Source organism: Oncorhynchus clarkii, chromosome 12 (genome assembly GCF_045791955.1).
Source record: "Oncorhynchus clarkii lewisi isolate Uvic-CL-2024 chromosome 12, UVic_Ocla_1.0, whole genome shotgun sequence".
Taxonomy (NCBI): domain Eukaryota; kingdom Metazoa; phylum Chordata; class Actinopteri; order Salmoniformes; family Salmonidae; genus Oncorhynchus; species Oncorhynchus clarkii.
The window spans coordinates 55,745,028-55,761,367 of record NC_092158.1 but is presented as its reverse complement, the minus strand read 5'-3'; the positions used below and the strand labels follow the sequence as shown (position 1 = coordinate 55,761,367).

Sequence of the window (16,340 nt, the reverse complement as noted above, 5' to 3'; positions counted from 1 at the left end):
AACGTGGTACCTTCAGGCGTTTGGAAATTGCTCCCAAGGATGTACCAGGCTGGTGGTGGTCTACCATTTTTATCCTGAAGTCTTGGCTGCTTTCTTTTGATTTTCCCATGATGTCAAGCAAAGAGGCACTGAGTTTGAGGGTAGGTCTGGAAATACATCCAGAGGTACACCTCCAATTGACTCAACTGATGTCAACTAGCTTATCAGAAGCTTCTAAAGCCATGACATACTTTTCTGGAATTTTCCAAGCTGTTTAAAGGCACAGTCAACTTAGTGTATGTAAACTTCCGACCCACTGGAATTGTGATACAGTGAAATAATCTGAATGTAAACAATTGTTGGGAAAATGACTTGTGTCATGCACAAAGTAGATGTCCTAACCGACTTGCCAAAACGATAGTTTGTTAACAAGAAAAACTAGTTTTAATGACTCCAACCTAAGTGTATGTAAACTTCCGACTGTGTTACATTGAACGGTCAATTATCATGGTCAAGTCATATTGACAAAGCTCTTGTGAGATGGGGAGGGGTATGTTATAAAAAAAAAATTCTGCATTTTTGAAACGGAAACCTTGTCCCATCTTGATTACTGTCCGGTAATATGGTCAGGTGCAGCAAAGAAAGACCTAACAAAGCTGCAGCTGGAACCAAAATAGAGCAGCACGCCTGGCCCTTAACGTCACATACAGAGCTAACATCAACAACATGGATGCTAGTCTCTCCTGGAACCAAAACAGAGCAGCACGCCTGGCCCTTAACGTCACATACAGAGCTAACATCAACAACATGGATGCTAGTCTCTCCTGGAACCAAAACAGAGCAGCACGCCTGGCCTTTAACGTCACATACAGAGCTAACATCAACAACATGGATGCTAGTCTCTCCTGGAACCAAAACAGAGCAGCACGCCTGGCCCTTAACGTCACATACAGAGCTAACATCAACAACATGGATGCTAGTCTCTCCTGGAACCAAAACAGAGCAGCACGCCTGGCCCTTAACGTCACATACAGAGCTAACATCAACAACATGGATGCTAGTCTCTCCTGGAACCAAAACAGAGCAGCACGCCCGGCCCTTAACTTCACATACAGAGCTAACATTAACAACATGGATGCTAGTCTCTCCTGGTTGAGAGTTGACAATAGATGAACTGCTTCTCTTCTCATTTTTATCAGAAGTATTACTGTAATGAAAATTTCAGATTGTCTGCATAATCAAATCACACTCAACTCAGACACCCATACATAACCCACAAGACATGTCATCAGGGGTCTCTTCACAGTACCCAAGTCCAAAACAAATCCACGTTATCACACATTATACAGAGCCATGACATCGAACTGAAAAATTACCTTTAACAAAAGACATTACCTTTAAAAAACAACATTTCATGGAACGGCAGTGACTGTGAGAGGACACACACAAACACACTAACACACACATAATTTTTTGTTGTTGCATTGTTGGTAGAGTTATTATTGAATTTGTTGTTGTATTGTTTGTGTAGCATTGTATTTGAAATGTCCATGTCTATCAGTGTATCAGTGTTTTGTGTTTTTGTGGACCCCAGGTAGAATAGGTGCTGCTTCGGGCAAAAACTCATGGGGATCCGAATAAGCCAATAAACCAGAGATACTGGAATATATTGACCTCCTTGGTGGAACTTAGCTAATGACGTTAGAATCTGTTATTGCTGGTTGTGTAGGTAGCTATCTTTTGATAAAGTGAGGCAGGCTAGCTAAAGTTTTAAGAAACGTTAGCGTAGCTAGATAGATAGATAGCTAGCTACCTCATTACAACTTAGTTAGGTCATAATTCAAACACATTTCTTGTGTATTGTCTAGTGTACACGTCAGATTTGAAAGTTAGTTTAGTGCTCATACGAGTGTATTCTGTGTTGTCGAGGGCTAAACTAAGTAATGTCTGCAGCATCGTGGTAACTACTCTGAGTCTGACTATTACAGTGAACTAGGAGCAACAAACTATAATGGCTTCACCAGCCTGAATCTAATCCAATCTGGAGCTACAGTCAGTCTACATCTGTAAAGCACATAATTCGTGTTTCCACTAGTTACCACAGCCACAAAGTCAAGAATGACTATATCGTAAAACATTTATGGAAACAGAAATTTACTTTTTGGTTTTAATTTAAGGTTTGGGTTAGGCATTAGGTTAGCAGTGTGGTTGAGTTTAGAGTTCAGTTTAAAATCATATTTTAACCCCCTAGAGTCGATGTCCGCGTGCCAGTGGAAATCTAATTGGCATTATACAAAAATCCCTATAAAAATCCATTCAGTTTAAGCTAAAGATGTCTTTTTTTTTTTTGCATTTGATGCAACTCAATCCACCAATGTTCCGCATCTGAGGTTAAAGCTGACATAGCTAGAGTGGTGTTCATCAGGCAATGAGACAAATCGCCTGAAGCATCCGTTTTACTCTACGACCCCCACAATGGTCTTGGTGCTCATCTGGAGTCAGTACAGCCGATCTACCAACTTCTGTCTGTAGCGTCCACAAAGTTTGGCTACACACTAATATGAGGTCAGAACACGTACAGGTACATGTCAGTTGCTTTGCTCTAGGATGCCCACAGGCCTGACAAGACTCGTCTGAAGGTCCCCAGGTACCCGTTGAAAAAATATACGGAAGTATACAGTGAGTATACAAAACATTTAGAAACACCTACTCTTTCTATGTCACACTGTAGACTGATCAGGTAACTCCAGGTGAAAGCTATAACCTTATTGATGTCACTTGTTAAATCAATTTCAATCAGTATAGATGAAGGGGAGGAGACAGGTAAAAGAAGGATTTTTAAGCCTTGAGACAATTGAGACATGGATTGTGCATGTGTGCCATTCAGAGGGTGAATGGGCAAGACAAAATATTTAAGGGTTTGGCAGTAGGTGCCAGGTACACCGGTTTGTGTCAAGAACTGCAATGCTGCTAGGTTTTTCGAGTGTATCAAGAATGGTAAACCACCCAAAGGACATCCAGTCAACTTGACACAACTGTGCGAAGCATTGGAGTCACCATGTGCCAGCAAAACTGTGGAACTCTTTGGACACCTTGTTGCGTCCATGCCCCAACCAATTTAGTCTGTTCTGAGGGCAAAAGTGGGGGGGACTCAATAGTAGGAAAGTGTTCCTAATGTTTGTTATACTCAGTGTATATGGGGACTGTTTAGTGCCAAAATAAGGGGTTCAATACATGTAAAAAAATATATATATATACAGTATATACTGTATATAGAGCTTAGTAACCCCCCCCAGCTTAGACTGTTATGTGTTAAGAATGTAAATAGTAGAAAAGGTGGTCTGCATGGCTTTGTGGCTGTGGTAACCAGTGACGACCTAGCATTAGCTTGACCCAAGTTACTGCCCTGATGACACAGATGGCTTCATCAACAACGGCAATGTGTGTTACAGTATGTGAAAAGTTGTATTAAAAAAATACCCGGTTTGATAAACTAGTAGGTTATTTTACCATCTAAGCAGATACAAGTAGTAGAGTCATTTCAGTTGTGAAGTGCATTATCAAAAGCTTTGTCCTTTCTTTATAACAAAATGCAATTTACCACTTGGCTGTCTATTGTATCACCCTGTTACAGGCCCTATTCTGGTTAGAGCCAGTTAGCGCTGTTCTGTGAAGGGAATAGTACACAGCGTTGTACGAGATCTTCAGTTTCTTGCCAATTTCTCACATGGAATAGCCTTCATTTCTCAAAACAAGAATAGACTGATGAGTCTCAGAAGAAAGTGCTTTGTTTCTGGCCATTTCGAGCATGTAATCGAACCCACAAATGCTGATGCTCCAGATACTCAACCAGTCTAAAGAAGGCCAGTTTTATTGCTTCTTTAATCAGAACAACAGTTTTCAGCTTTGCTAACATAATTGCAAAATGGTTTTCTAATGATCAATTAGCCTTTTAAAATTATAAACTTGGATTAGTTAACACAATGTGCCATTGGGAACACAGGAGGGATGGTTGCTGATAATGGGCCTCTGTACGCCTATGTAAATATTCCATAGAAAACGTTTCCAGCTACGATAGTCATTTACAACATCAACAATTTGCTTTTCTTTCAAAAACAAGGACATTTCTAAGTGACCCCAAACTTTTGAACGGTAGTGTACTTCCTCATCTTATGGGGTGGTGTTGACTGGGAGGAGTGGGAAGCCCCGGTGCACAACTGAGCAAGAGGACAAGTACATTAGAGTATCTAGTTTGAGAAACAGATGCTTCACAAGTCCTCAACTGGCAGCTTCATTAAATAGTACCTGCAAAACACCAGTCTCAACGTCAACAGTGAAGAGGTGACTCCGGGATGCCGGCCTTCTAGGCAGAGTTGCAAAGAAAAGACATATTTGGCCAATAAAAATAAAATATGAATATGGTCAAAGAACCCAGACACTGGTCAGTTGAAGATTGGAAAAAAGTGTTATGGACAGACGAAACTAAGTGTTCGGATCACAAAGAAGAACATTCGTGAGACGCAGAAAAAATGAAAAGATGCTGGAGGAGTGCTTGACGCCACCTGTCAAGCATGGTGGAGGCAATGTGATGGTCTGGGTGTCACGCCCTGACTTTAGTTATCTATGTTTTCTGTATTATTTTGGTCAGGTCAGGGTGTGACGAGGGTGGGTATATGTGTTTTTGTTCTGTCTAGGGATTTTGTATGTTTATGGGGGTTTTCTAGTCTAGGGGTTTATGTGTCTATGGTTGCGTAGATTGGTTCTCAATCAGAGGCAGCTGTTTATCGTTGTCTCTGATTGGGGACCATATTTAGGTAGCCATATTCATTGGGTATTTTGTGGGTTATTGACTATGTGTAGTTGCATGTCAGCACTCGGTTTATCATAACGGCACGTTCGTTTTGTTGTTTTGTTAGTTTGTTTAAGTGTTCTTCGTTAATTAAAGAAGAATGTATTCTTATCACGCTGCGCCTTGGTCTCATCATTACGATGAACGTGACAGAATGACCCACCAAAAAAGGGCCAAGCAGCGTGCCAAAAAGGAGTGGACATCTTGGACCCGGGAGAAAGAGGGGTGGAGGACATCCTGGACCTGGGAGGAGGTAATGGCAGAGGACAAGACCCTGCAATGGAAGCAGGTAGAGAAAGCACAGGAGGAACGGCGACGATATGAGGGTACATGGCTAGCACGGAAGCCCGAGAGGCAGCCCCTCTCTGAGATTGTCTGAGTCAGGTAGGAGGAGATTGGCTGAGTCAGGTAGGAGACCTGAGCCAACTCCTCGTGCTTACCGTGGTGTGCGTGTTACTGGTCAGGCATCTTGTTATGCGGTGGAGCGCACGGTGTCTCCAGTGTGCTATTCTAGCCCGGTGCGCTCTATTCCAGCTCCTCGCATTGGCCGGGTTAGAATGGGTATCCAGCCAGGAAGGAGGGTGCCGGCTCAGCACTCCTGGTCTCCAGTGTACCTCCTTGGACCAGGATATTCTGCTCCGGCTTTGCATACTGCATCTCCGGTGAGTCTGCACAGCCCAGTGCGTCATGTGCCAGCGCCCTGCATTTGCAGGGCGAAAATAAACATCCAGCCAGGACGGGTTGTGTCAGCTCTACACTCCAGACCTCCAGTACGCCTCCACAGTCCAGTACGTCCTGAGCCTGCTCCCCGCACTCGCCCTGAGGTGCGTGTCCTCAGCCCGGTACCACCAGTTCCGGCACCACGCACCAGGCCTACAGTGCGCCGCGGCAGTATAGAGTATCCGGCGACAGTTCCCAGTCCGGAGCGTCCGGCGACAGTGCCCAGTCCGGAGCGTCCGGCGACAGTTCCCAGTCCGTAGCGTCCGGCGACGATGCCCAGTCCGGAGCGTCCGGCGACGATGCCCAGTCCGGAGCGTCCGGCGACAGTTCCCAGTCCGGAGCGTCCGGCGACAGTTCCCAGTCCGTAGCGTCCAGCGACGATGCCCAGTCCGGAGCGTCCGGCGACGATGCCCAGTCCGGAGAGTCCGGCGACGGTGCCCAGTCCGGAGCGTCCGGCGACGGTGCCCAGTCCGGAGCGTCCGGCGACAGTTCCCAGTCCGTATCGTCCGGCGACGATGCCCAGTCCGGAGAGTCCGGCGACGGTGCCCAGTCCGGAGCGTCCGGCAACGGTGCCCAGTCCGGAGCGTCCGGCGACGGTGCCCAGTCCGGAGAGTCCGGCGACGGTGCCCAGTCCGGAGCGTCCGGCGACGGTGCCCAGTCCGGAGAGTCCGGCGACGGTGCCCAGTCCGGAGCGAACGGCGACACTTCCCAGTCCAGAGCGTCCGGCGACACTTCCCAGTCCGGAGCGTCCGGCGACAGTTCCCAGTCCGTAGCGTCCGGCGACGGTGCCCAGTCCGGAGCGTCCGGCGACGATGCCCAGTCCGGAGCGTCCGGCGACGGTGCCCAGTCCGGAGCGTCCGGCGACGGTGCCCAGTCCGGAGCGTCCGGCGACGGTGCCCAGTCCGGAGCGTCCGGCGACGGTGCCCAGTCCGGAGAGTCCGGCGACGGTGCCCAGTCCGGAGCGAACGGCGACACTTCCCAGTCCAGAGCGTCCGGCGACACTTCCCAGTCCGGAGCGTCCGGCGACAGTTCCCAGTCCGTAGCGTCCGGCGACGGTGCCCAGTCCGGAGCGTCCGGCGACGATGCCCAGTCCGGAGCGTCCGGCGACGGTGCCCAGTCCGGAGCGTCCGGCGACGGTGCCGGAGCGTCCGGCGACGGTGCCCAGTCCGGAGCGTCCGGCGACGGTGCCCAGTCCGGAGAGTCCGGCGACGGTGCCCAGTCCGGAGCGTCCGGCGACGGTGCCCAGTCCGGAGCGTCCGGCGACGTTGCCCAGTCCGGAGAGTCCGGCGACGGTGCCCAGTCCGGAGAGTCCGGCGACGGTGCCCAGTCCGGAACCTCCAACGACGGGCCACAGTCCGGAGCATCCAACGACGGGTCACAGTCCGGAGCATCCAACGACGGGTCACAGTCCGGAGCCTCCAACGACGGTCCCCAGCCCAGGGTCTCCAGCGACGGTCCCCAGCCCAGGGTCTCCAACTTGTGGAAGGCTTGTGGAAGGCTACCCAAAACATTTGACCCAAGTTAAACAATTTAAAGGCAATGCTACCAAATACTAATTGAGTGTATGTAAACATCTGACCCACTGGGAATGTGGGATGAAAGAAATAAAGAAATAAAGTCTGAAATAAATCATTCTTTCTACTATTATTATGACATTTCACACAAGAAACCACTGCTAAAGGACACCAATAATAAGAAGAGACTTGCTTGGGACAAGAAACACGAGCGATAGACATCAGATAAAGTGGTAATTGACCTAAAACAGGGAATTTTTGCTAGGATTAAATAAGCTAAGGCTAAGGTGTATGTAAACTTCCGACTTCAACTGTATATAAACGTTTGGACACACCTACTCGTTCAAGTTAAAAAAAAAAAAAATGTATACTATTTTCTACATTGTAGAATAATAGTGAAGACATCAAAACTATGAAATAACACAAATGGAATCATTGAGTAATCAAAGTTTTTAACAAATCAATAATATATGTTATATTCTTAAAATTCGCCAACCTTTGCCTTGACAGCTTTGCACACCCTTGGCATTCTCTCAACCAGCTTCATGAGGTAGTCACCTGGAACGCATTTCAATTAACACGTGTGCCTTCTTAAAATGTTATTTGTGGAATTTGTTACCTTAATACGTTTGAGTAAATCAGTTTTGTTGTGACAAGGTTGGGGTGGTATACAGACGAAAACCCTATTTGGTAAAAGACCAAGTTCATATTATGGCAAGAACAGCTCAAATAAGCAAAGAGAAATGACAGTCCATCATTACTTTAAGACATGAAGGTCAGTCAATCTGAACCTTTTCAAGAACTTCAGTCGCAAAAACCATCAAGCGCTATGATGAAACTGGCTCTCACGAGGACCACCACAGGAAAGGAATAACCAGAGTTACATCTGCTACAGAGGATAAGTTCATTAGAGTTACCAGTCTCACAAATTGTAATCATTAAAAATGCTTCACAGAGTTCAAGTAACAGACACATCTCAACATCAACTGTTCAGAGGAGACTGCGTGAATCAGGCCTTCATGGTCGAATTAATGCAAAGAAACCATTACTAAAGGACACCAATAATAAGAAGAGACTTGCTTGGGCCAAGAAACATGAGCGATAGACATCAGACCGGTGGAAATCTGTCCTTTGATCTGATGAGTACAAATTTGAGATTTTTGGTTCTAACTGCCGTGTCTTTGTGAGAAGAAGAGTAGGTGAACGGATGATCTCTGCATGTCTAGTTCCCACTGTGAAGCATGGAGGAGGAGGTGTGGGGGTGCTTTGCTGCTGACACTGTCTGTGATTTATTTAAAATACAAGGCACACAACCAGTGTGGCTACCACAGCATTCTGTAGCGATATGCCATCTCATCTGGTTTGTGCTTAGTGGCACTGTCATTTGTTTTTCAACAGGACAATTACCTAAAACTCCAGGCTGTGTAAGGGTTTTTTGACCAAGTAGGAGAGTAATGGAATGCTGCATCAGATGACCAGGCCTCCATAATCACCTGACCTCAACCCAATTGAGATGGTTTGGGATGAGTTGGACCGCAGACTGAAGGAAATGCAGCCAACAAGTGTTCAGCATATGTGGGAACTCCTTCAAGACTGTTGGAAAACCATTCCAGGTGAAGCTGGTTGAAAGAATGCCAAGAGTGTGCAACGCTGTCATCAATACAAAGGGTGGCTACTTTGAAGAATGTAAAATATAAAATATATTTAGTTTTGTTTAACACTTTTTGGGTTACTACATGATTCCATATGTGTTATTTCATAGTTTTGATGTCTTCACTATTATTCTACAATGTAAAGAAAAACCCTTGAATGAGTAGGTGTGTCCAAACGTTTGATTGGTACTGTATATTTATATTGATGGTGCCTGATAAATTCAGCGCATCAATGTTATTGAGAGCAGTAGCAACATACTTGCAGTTCTCCATGGCTAACGTTATATCTTTAGAAAAAAAGTGATATCTTTAGAAATGATTATCTATGCATAACGAGCAGCTCATGTTATAGATACACGATGCTACACCGCAGACCAATCTGAAACTCACCTCTCGGAATGTCCAGCCCACTCATTATCTCAGCCAATCATGGCTAGCGGGAAGGTTCCTGACTTTTTCTGTGGCTAAACCAACTAAGTTTGTTCGTATTTACAGATTGTTTACAAGCTTGTTATAAAGACACATGAAAGTTATAATGTTCCAGAAGGCATTTCTCTCCAAAAACGCATTTTGATAAATTTTTTTAAAAAAGACGTTCAAATGGCTCTCCTGTTATGTCGTGACTTGCGACATACGCCTAGTTTCCTGAAACGGGTCACAAATTGGTTTAAAATGAGCTTGAACCCCTCTGTTGAACCTTATTTTCGTATCTTTTCAGTGGTATTGTTAACAAGCACGCGCCATAAAGAAAATGAGAATTAATAACAGGTTCAGTCGCTGGTTCGACCGTGATCTGGCACTTGAGTTACTCAAGAAGGCCAAAGTTAGTTACTTTAAGGAACAGTTCTCTCTCTGTGGGTCTAACCCCAAGATGTTCTGGAAAACAGTGAAAGACCTGGAGAAAAAAGACTCCTACTCACAGCTGCCCATGTCCCTTAATGTTGATGTTTTGTTTGTTAAAGACAAGGAGCGTATGGCTGAGCTCTTTAATCACCACTTCACTATTTGACTCAAATCCTCAAAATCAAATACAATTTCATTTGTCACATGCACCGAATACAATAGGTGTAGACCTTACTGTGACTGAATTACTTACAAGCCCTTAACCAACAATGCAGTTTCAAGAAAAATAAGAGTTAAGAACATTTTTACTAAATCAACTAAAGTAAAAAAATAAAAGAGCAACTATAAAATAACTGTAACGAGGCTCTATATACAGCGGTAACGAGTCAATGTGCGGGGCTACAGGTTAGTGGTAACATCTGCTTCCAACTCACACCCTCAAACACATCGATCCCCTGGACGCAGCTCACTTTCCAGCCCACTTTCCAGCTCACACTCTCAAACACCTGGATCCCCTGAATGCAGCTCACTCTCCAGATCCCAATCACCTGAATTCTAATCACCGGTTCACACACCTGTATGTCATTATCACACACTATTTAGAACAGTTATTTGCACCGCATCACTGTGAGTTACTGTTTGTTTTGTAACACACATCTTTTGGAATGCTGGGTTTCCTGTGAGTTACTCCTCCTGTGGATATGATAGTTTTTGCCTGCCTTTTTAATGATTACCTTTTGGCTGTTCCCAGCATGTACTTTAGCCTATCACATTTCCTGTTATCTACCTGTTGCCTGATCTCCTGGACATGGTTACTAGCCTTTTCCCTGCCTGTACTGTTGCCCTTTTGGACCCCCTGTGTATGACCTTCTGCCTGGACCCAGCTACCTGCCTCCTCCTGTGGTCCTTTTCAATAAACACCTGCGCCCTGTGCTTGAAACCAGCTCTCTCCCCTCGTGTTCATTACATTACTAGAGGTAATATGTAAATGTAGTTATGGGTAAAGTGACCATGTATAGATAATATACAGAGAATAGCATTTGTGTTGAATTTTATTAGTTGTTCAGCAGTCTTATGGCTTGGGGGTAGAAGCTGTTATGAAGCCTTTTGGACCTAGACTTGGCGCTCCGGTACCGCTTGCCGTGCAGTAGCAGAGAGAACAGTCTACTACTAGGGTGGCTGGAGTCGTTGGCATTTTTAGGGCCTTCCTCTGACACCGCCTGGTATAGAGGTCCTGGATGGCAGGAAGCTTGGCCCCAATGATGTACTGGGCTGTACTCACTACCTTCTTTAGTGCTTGCCCGAGCAGTTGCCATACCAGGCGGTGATGCAACCAGTCAGGATGCTCTCGATGGTGCAACTGTAGAACCTTGAGAATCTTTAGACCCATGCCAAATCTTTTCAGTCTCCTGAGGGGGAATAGGTTTTGTCATGCCCTCTTCGCGACTGTCTTGGTGTGTTTGGACCATGATAGTTTGTCAGTGATCTGGACGCCAAGGATCTTGAATCTTTCAACCTGCTCTGCTACAGCCCTGTCAATGAGAATAGGGGCGTGCTCAGCCCTTATTTTCCTGTAGTCCACGATCATCTCCTTTGCCTTGATCACTTGAGGGTGAGGTTGTTGTCCTGACACTGCCAGGTCTCTGACCTCCTCCCTATAGGCTGTCTCATCATTGTCGGTGATCAGGCCTACCACTGCTGTGTCGTTGGCAAACTTAAGGATGGTGTTGGAGTGGTGCTTGGCCACGCAGTCGTGGATGAACAGGGAGTTCAGGAGGGTACTAAGCATGCACCCCTGTATAGATAATCAGCGTGGCAGATGTGTTGTTACCTACCCTTACCACCTGGGGGTGGACCATCAGGAAGTACAGGATCCAGTTGCAGAGGGAGGTGTTTAGTCCCAGGGTCCTTAGCTTAGTGATAAGCTTTGAGGGCCCCATGGTGTTGAACGCTGAGCTGTAGTCAACGAACAGTATTCTCCTGTAGATGTTCCTTTTGTCCAGGTGGGAAAGGGAAGTGTGGAATGCAATAGAGACTGCATCATCTGTGGATCTGTATGCAAATTGGAGTACGTCTAGGGTTTCTTGGATGATGGTGTTGATGTGAGCCATGACCAGCCTTTCAAAGCACTTCATAGCTACAGATGTGAGTGCTACGGGTTGGTAGTCATTTAGGGAGGTTACCTTGGTGTTTTTGGGCACAGGGACTATGGTGGTCTGCTTGAAACATGTAGGTTTTACAGACTCGGCCAGGGGCCGGTTGAAAATGTAGTCCCCACCATAGTCCCTGTGCCCAAGGAAGTGAAGGTAACATGCCTAAATGTGAGCAAGACAAAGGAGCTAATCTTGGACTACAGGAAAAGGCAGGCCGAACAGGCCCACATTAACATCAATGGGGCTGTAGTGGAGTGGGTTGAGAGTTTCAAGTAACTTGGTGTCCACATCACCAACGAATTATCATGGTCCAAACACACCAAGACAGTGTGTCATAATGATTAAGTTAATTAGAATGAATTGAGTGAAACTGTTCAAAAACAATAGTTTATGGCATATTAAATACACTAGGCTATTGTTATCACATGCAAACACAATTTAATATTGTACATAAAATTAGCATCAACAGACATTGTTTAATTCAATTTCACATACCTAATTGTTTCCCATTTCATTTATATTTGTTACGTGTAATCTTTTGGTTCAATCTTAATGCATAATAAGCATCAATAAGAGGGGTAACATAGTAGGTGTATGCAAATAGGCTGTAGAAAGGATATCTCAATTTATAAGACTTGTTCATAAAAAAGAGAATTGTTCCAAAGGGGACTGAGATCAAAGTCAATATTCAGACCACTAGGGGTCAATGTTTTATCCAGTAAGCCTCCCTTTGTAGTAGTAGGATCTCGATGTTACCTCCTCTCCTTGGTAGAGCAACATGCTCAATGCCTTGTGTATTTGAGGGAGGAGATTGGATGGTTAGCTTCAACAAAGTGAGCTGCTACTGGATAGTCAATGTTCTTACATCTGATTGAGCTGCGGCGTTCAGCTATGCGTTGTTTTAATTTTATTTGTTTTGTTCTACGTAGGCTTTTCCACACGAGAAGGTGATGAGATAGATACTCCCTTGGTCTTGCATGAGATAAACCCCTAACAGGGATTTTTCAATCTGTATGTGGGTGCCTGAAGATGTATTTATAGTGCTATTGCACTGTGCGCATGAGCCACATTTGTAGTTCCCATTTGGAATGGGTGTCAAGAGTGTCTGAGTGGGCTCAGGGGGCATGCCAGATCTCACCAAGATATCTCCAAGAGTGTCTGAGTGGGCTCAGGCGACAGATCAGATCTCACCAAGCTATCTCCAATATTGCGACCACGCTTATAGACCACCAGTGGGGATTCCTTGAAGAGGGGTGAATTTTTGTTGTCTGATTGCAGAATATGCCCGTGCTTTTTCAGGATTGCTTTCATTTTCTTCGAACACTTTGTGTACTTGGTGCAAAAAACTGTTGCGCTGTTTTTCTTCTTTGAGTTTTTTAGTAATTCCTCTCTCTTAGTTTTTGAGATATTTTCATCATTGCAGCATCAATTGTTGTGTCCTTGTAGCCTTTCATTTTGAATACATCTTCCTTTCTTTTTTAGCATTGCTATCAAAGGATCTCTTTTCCAAGCTTCAAAGGATAAACATTCAACATTGGCCATGCTGTCAATCCAGCATGACTTCCGCCACTTTCAAAACAACTGGAAACTCGGAACTGGGAATTCTTAGACTTCAGTGAGTTCAAGTCAACTGGGAACTCGGGGAAACAAATAGCTCCGACTGGTAGAATATGCTTTTGAACTTTCATCCAACCCAGAATTCCAAGTCAGAAACTCTGGTCTCTTTCTAGAGCTCCGACCTGAGGATCACTAATTCAACCTTGTTTTTTTCAGAGTCTCCAGTTGCCTTGAAAGCACCATGAATCCAGAGAATGACAGACTTTGATTATAAAGTTTGATGACAAAAATTGCCCACAAAGGACAGCCGCGCCACCTTCCTGTTCAAGTGAGCACAGCATAACATTGTGAGTAAAAATATTCTGCTACATAAATTATGGAATATGCCAGGGAGATATGTATACTGTAGCTAAGAAAGTAATGCCAAGTGTATGTTGTGAAGTTAGCTGTTAGTAGCCCATGTGCCTCACCCTAATAATTTGGTCCCCTTTTCCCTCATAATTTAGCCTACTGTTGTGACTTAGTGGTGCACATATTGCCTATAGCACTTATTTTTTTTGATAAATGTCATCATTGAATAATGTAAGAGCTTTCATTGCCTGCTTATATGCCCCCTTAATTTAACCCTACGGTTCAGACTTGGTGTACAGGGAGGATACTGTAAGAACGGCCAAAGTTCTGAATTCGGTCGCTGTACATTTCGAAAGTGCTGAACAAATAGTTATATTGACTACATCCGTCCTAGCTCGCTCATTAATGTCTTAATCGAAATTACAGATTGCCTCTTATCAGCTCGTTGTCCCCTTATGCCAATGTTTGTACATCTAAATTGTCAGTAGAAACCACATTTGTTTAAGCAAGTCAGCCATATCAGCTATGTTTTTTTAAAAGGCAGTAAATGAGGCTGAATGACCTGTTTTGCTGCCAGACAAGACTCAGCTGATAGCCAAGTGTAGCAGTGGTAAGGTGTTGGGACAGCTTTATGTTGGCACTAACAGTTTGTGGGCACCGTTTGTTACCATTATAGTCTAATTCATGTTTTGTTTAGTGTTGTGTTGGGCAGGTGCGTTGCTGTCATGCATTAAAAAAAAAAATGTCTTTGCCCCACCAATGTTTACATGTTAAAATCACCACTGATCTCAGCCATGCCCGACAACGGTGCCGGTGTTGAAGAGTCAGTTTCCTGCTACTCTACTCTGTACTCTAACATAACAGCATACCAAGGATCAATTAGCTATTGGATTTAGAATTGTAGGACCCCTTTAGGTATCAAAAATATATATATAAAAAATGTATTTGATGAAACATTGAATTTGGCCTTACTGCTATTAGCCCATAGAAACACATTGAATTACACATCAAAAGGAAGTTTGTTTTAAAGTGTCCTGTCCGATATCTATATAGTGATATATGAAAGATCAGGATTATTATAAAAACTATTTGAGGCTTGTGGGCATCCTAGAGAAAAGACGACATGTACGTGTTCGTGAGAGTCTCACCTTTCCATAGAGGGGTCATATTAGTGTGTAGCCCAAACTGTTTAGACTCTACAGGTAGAAGTTGCCAGATTGGCAGTAGCGACTTCAGACGGTTCTCGTAACGCTTGTGGGGGTCGTGAAGACGTTTTCGTGAGAAGATAGATTTTTCTAGCTGTCTCATGGTCTGACAAACAGGGCTGTAGCTCAGGCCAACTTCCACCGCAGATGCGGAAGGCTGCCATTGGAGGATGTGATGGATTGAGACTCTGCCCATGCAAAAAGAACAGATATCTCTAGCTTGAATAGACGGATTTTCATTGGGATTTTTGTTATTATGCAAATTGTTATTTTCACAGGGGCACGGACATTGACACTAGGGGGTTTTCAAGATATGTGGGGTTTTGGTCATGGAATTACAAGGCACAAAGCAATGTTTCTTAAACTTACAAAAGGCCAATCATTTCTCCAAAACAAAATATACGTTTTGATATTAGTTGGCAGGGTTCTTCACCAACATTATTTTGTTTTGATGTATTTCTAATTAATTCTTTAATTAAGACTTTTTCTGGTATATGTTTTCTAAGACCACTTTTCCATCTGTTACACCAGAAATCAAAGCAATTACTTATTCCTTAATTTTAGGTTGGAAAATTGATTCATGCCTTCATTTTCCAAACTAATAGACTCTTAGCTTTCATTGGACACCCAATTCGATAAGCTTCAAAAACTTCACATGTCGGAGCTCCGCCTTCGCAATTTAAGTAGTCTTGAATTCCCCCGGCTGTGTAAAACACCCACTACTTTTCTCCACAGAACCTCCTGGGGATGAGTGAACAGGAAGTCCAGCAGAGAATTCAAGACAGAGAGAAGGAGCTGAAAGATCTCCAACATGCTGCAGCAGCTCTCATTGACCTACTCTTGCTATGTCTAGCAGCCTTTTAATAGAACATAGGATAATGTGTGCCTGCTACAACTAGAGGCATCAGTCGTCCCCTTGTCTTTTTTGGAGCCTTCGCCTTCATTTCTGTGTCCTAACAGCACTCTGCACAAGAATCAATAAAAGACCGTGAGAGGATCTTTACTGAGATGATCCACTCCCACCGAGAGGTGTTCTGAGGTGAAGGAGCTGATCAGAGAACAGGAAATGGCTGGAGTGAGTCGGGCTGAAGGACTCCTGAAGCAACTGGAGCAGAAGGTTGCTGAGCTAAAAGGAGGAGAGATGCTGAGCTGAAGCAGCTCTCGCACATGCGTCGATGATCACACCCATTTTCTCCTGGTAACTACACTGTACCTGCATTTGTAATACGAATAAAGAGTATCACCAGTAAACTGCACTAACCAATGCATAAACAAATCAACGAATTACCTCAATCCTTTGTTCACCCTGTCTCTCTGTATTTCTCTCCCTCCAGGAATATCCGGTCTCAACATACCTTCAGACTTACCTAGCATCGATGTACCGTATACCTGGCTGTTTTCTACTTTAGAGATGTGAATAAGGCTGCTTCTAAGCTGACAGAGACTTTAGGGGACTTTCTTGGAATGGTCCGAAATCTCCACCACAGGTCAGTAAAATGCTCTACCAGCAGTGGTCT

At 44.5% G+C, this 16,340-nt stretch overlaps 1 protein-coding gene across 1 annotated transcript; it reads left to right on the top strand.

The window, feature by feature from the left end:
* The first annotated feature begins 4,982 nt into the window (after positions 1-4,982).
* LOC139422485 (dentin sialophosphoprotein-like) lies at positions 4,983-7,073 on the top strand. The gene is made up of 5 exons (XM_071173650.1): positions 4,983-5,154; positions 5,363-5,490; positions 5,667-6,317; positions 6,423-6,587; positions 6,666-7,073. The coding sequence occupies exons 1-5, from the start codon at positions 4,983-4,985 to the stop codon at positions 7,071-7,073; spliced, it is 1,524 nt and encodes a 507-aa protein (XP_071029751.1).
* The last annotated feature ends 9,267 nt before the right edge of the window (positions 7,074-16,340 follow it).

Bases quoted from the DNA above. Each gene is read 5' to 3' on its own strand.
- LOC139422485 (XM_071173650.1), top strand. From the start codon at position 4,983: ATGACCCACCAAAAAAGGGCCAAGCAGCGTGCCAAAAAGGAGTGGACA. The intron at 5,491-5,666 runs GTGAGTCTGCAC...GCGTGTCCTCAG, and splicing joins CTTTGCATACTGCATCTCCG to CCCGGTACCACCAGTTCCGG. The intron at 6,318-6,422 runs GTAGCGTCCGGC...GACGGTGCCCAG, and splicing joins CCGGCGACAGTTCCCAGTCC to TCCGGAGCGTCCGGCGACGG.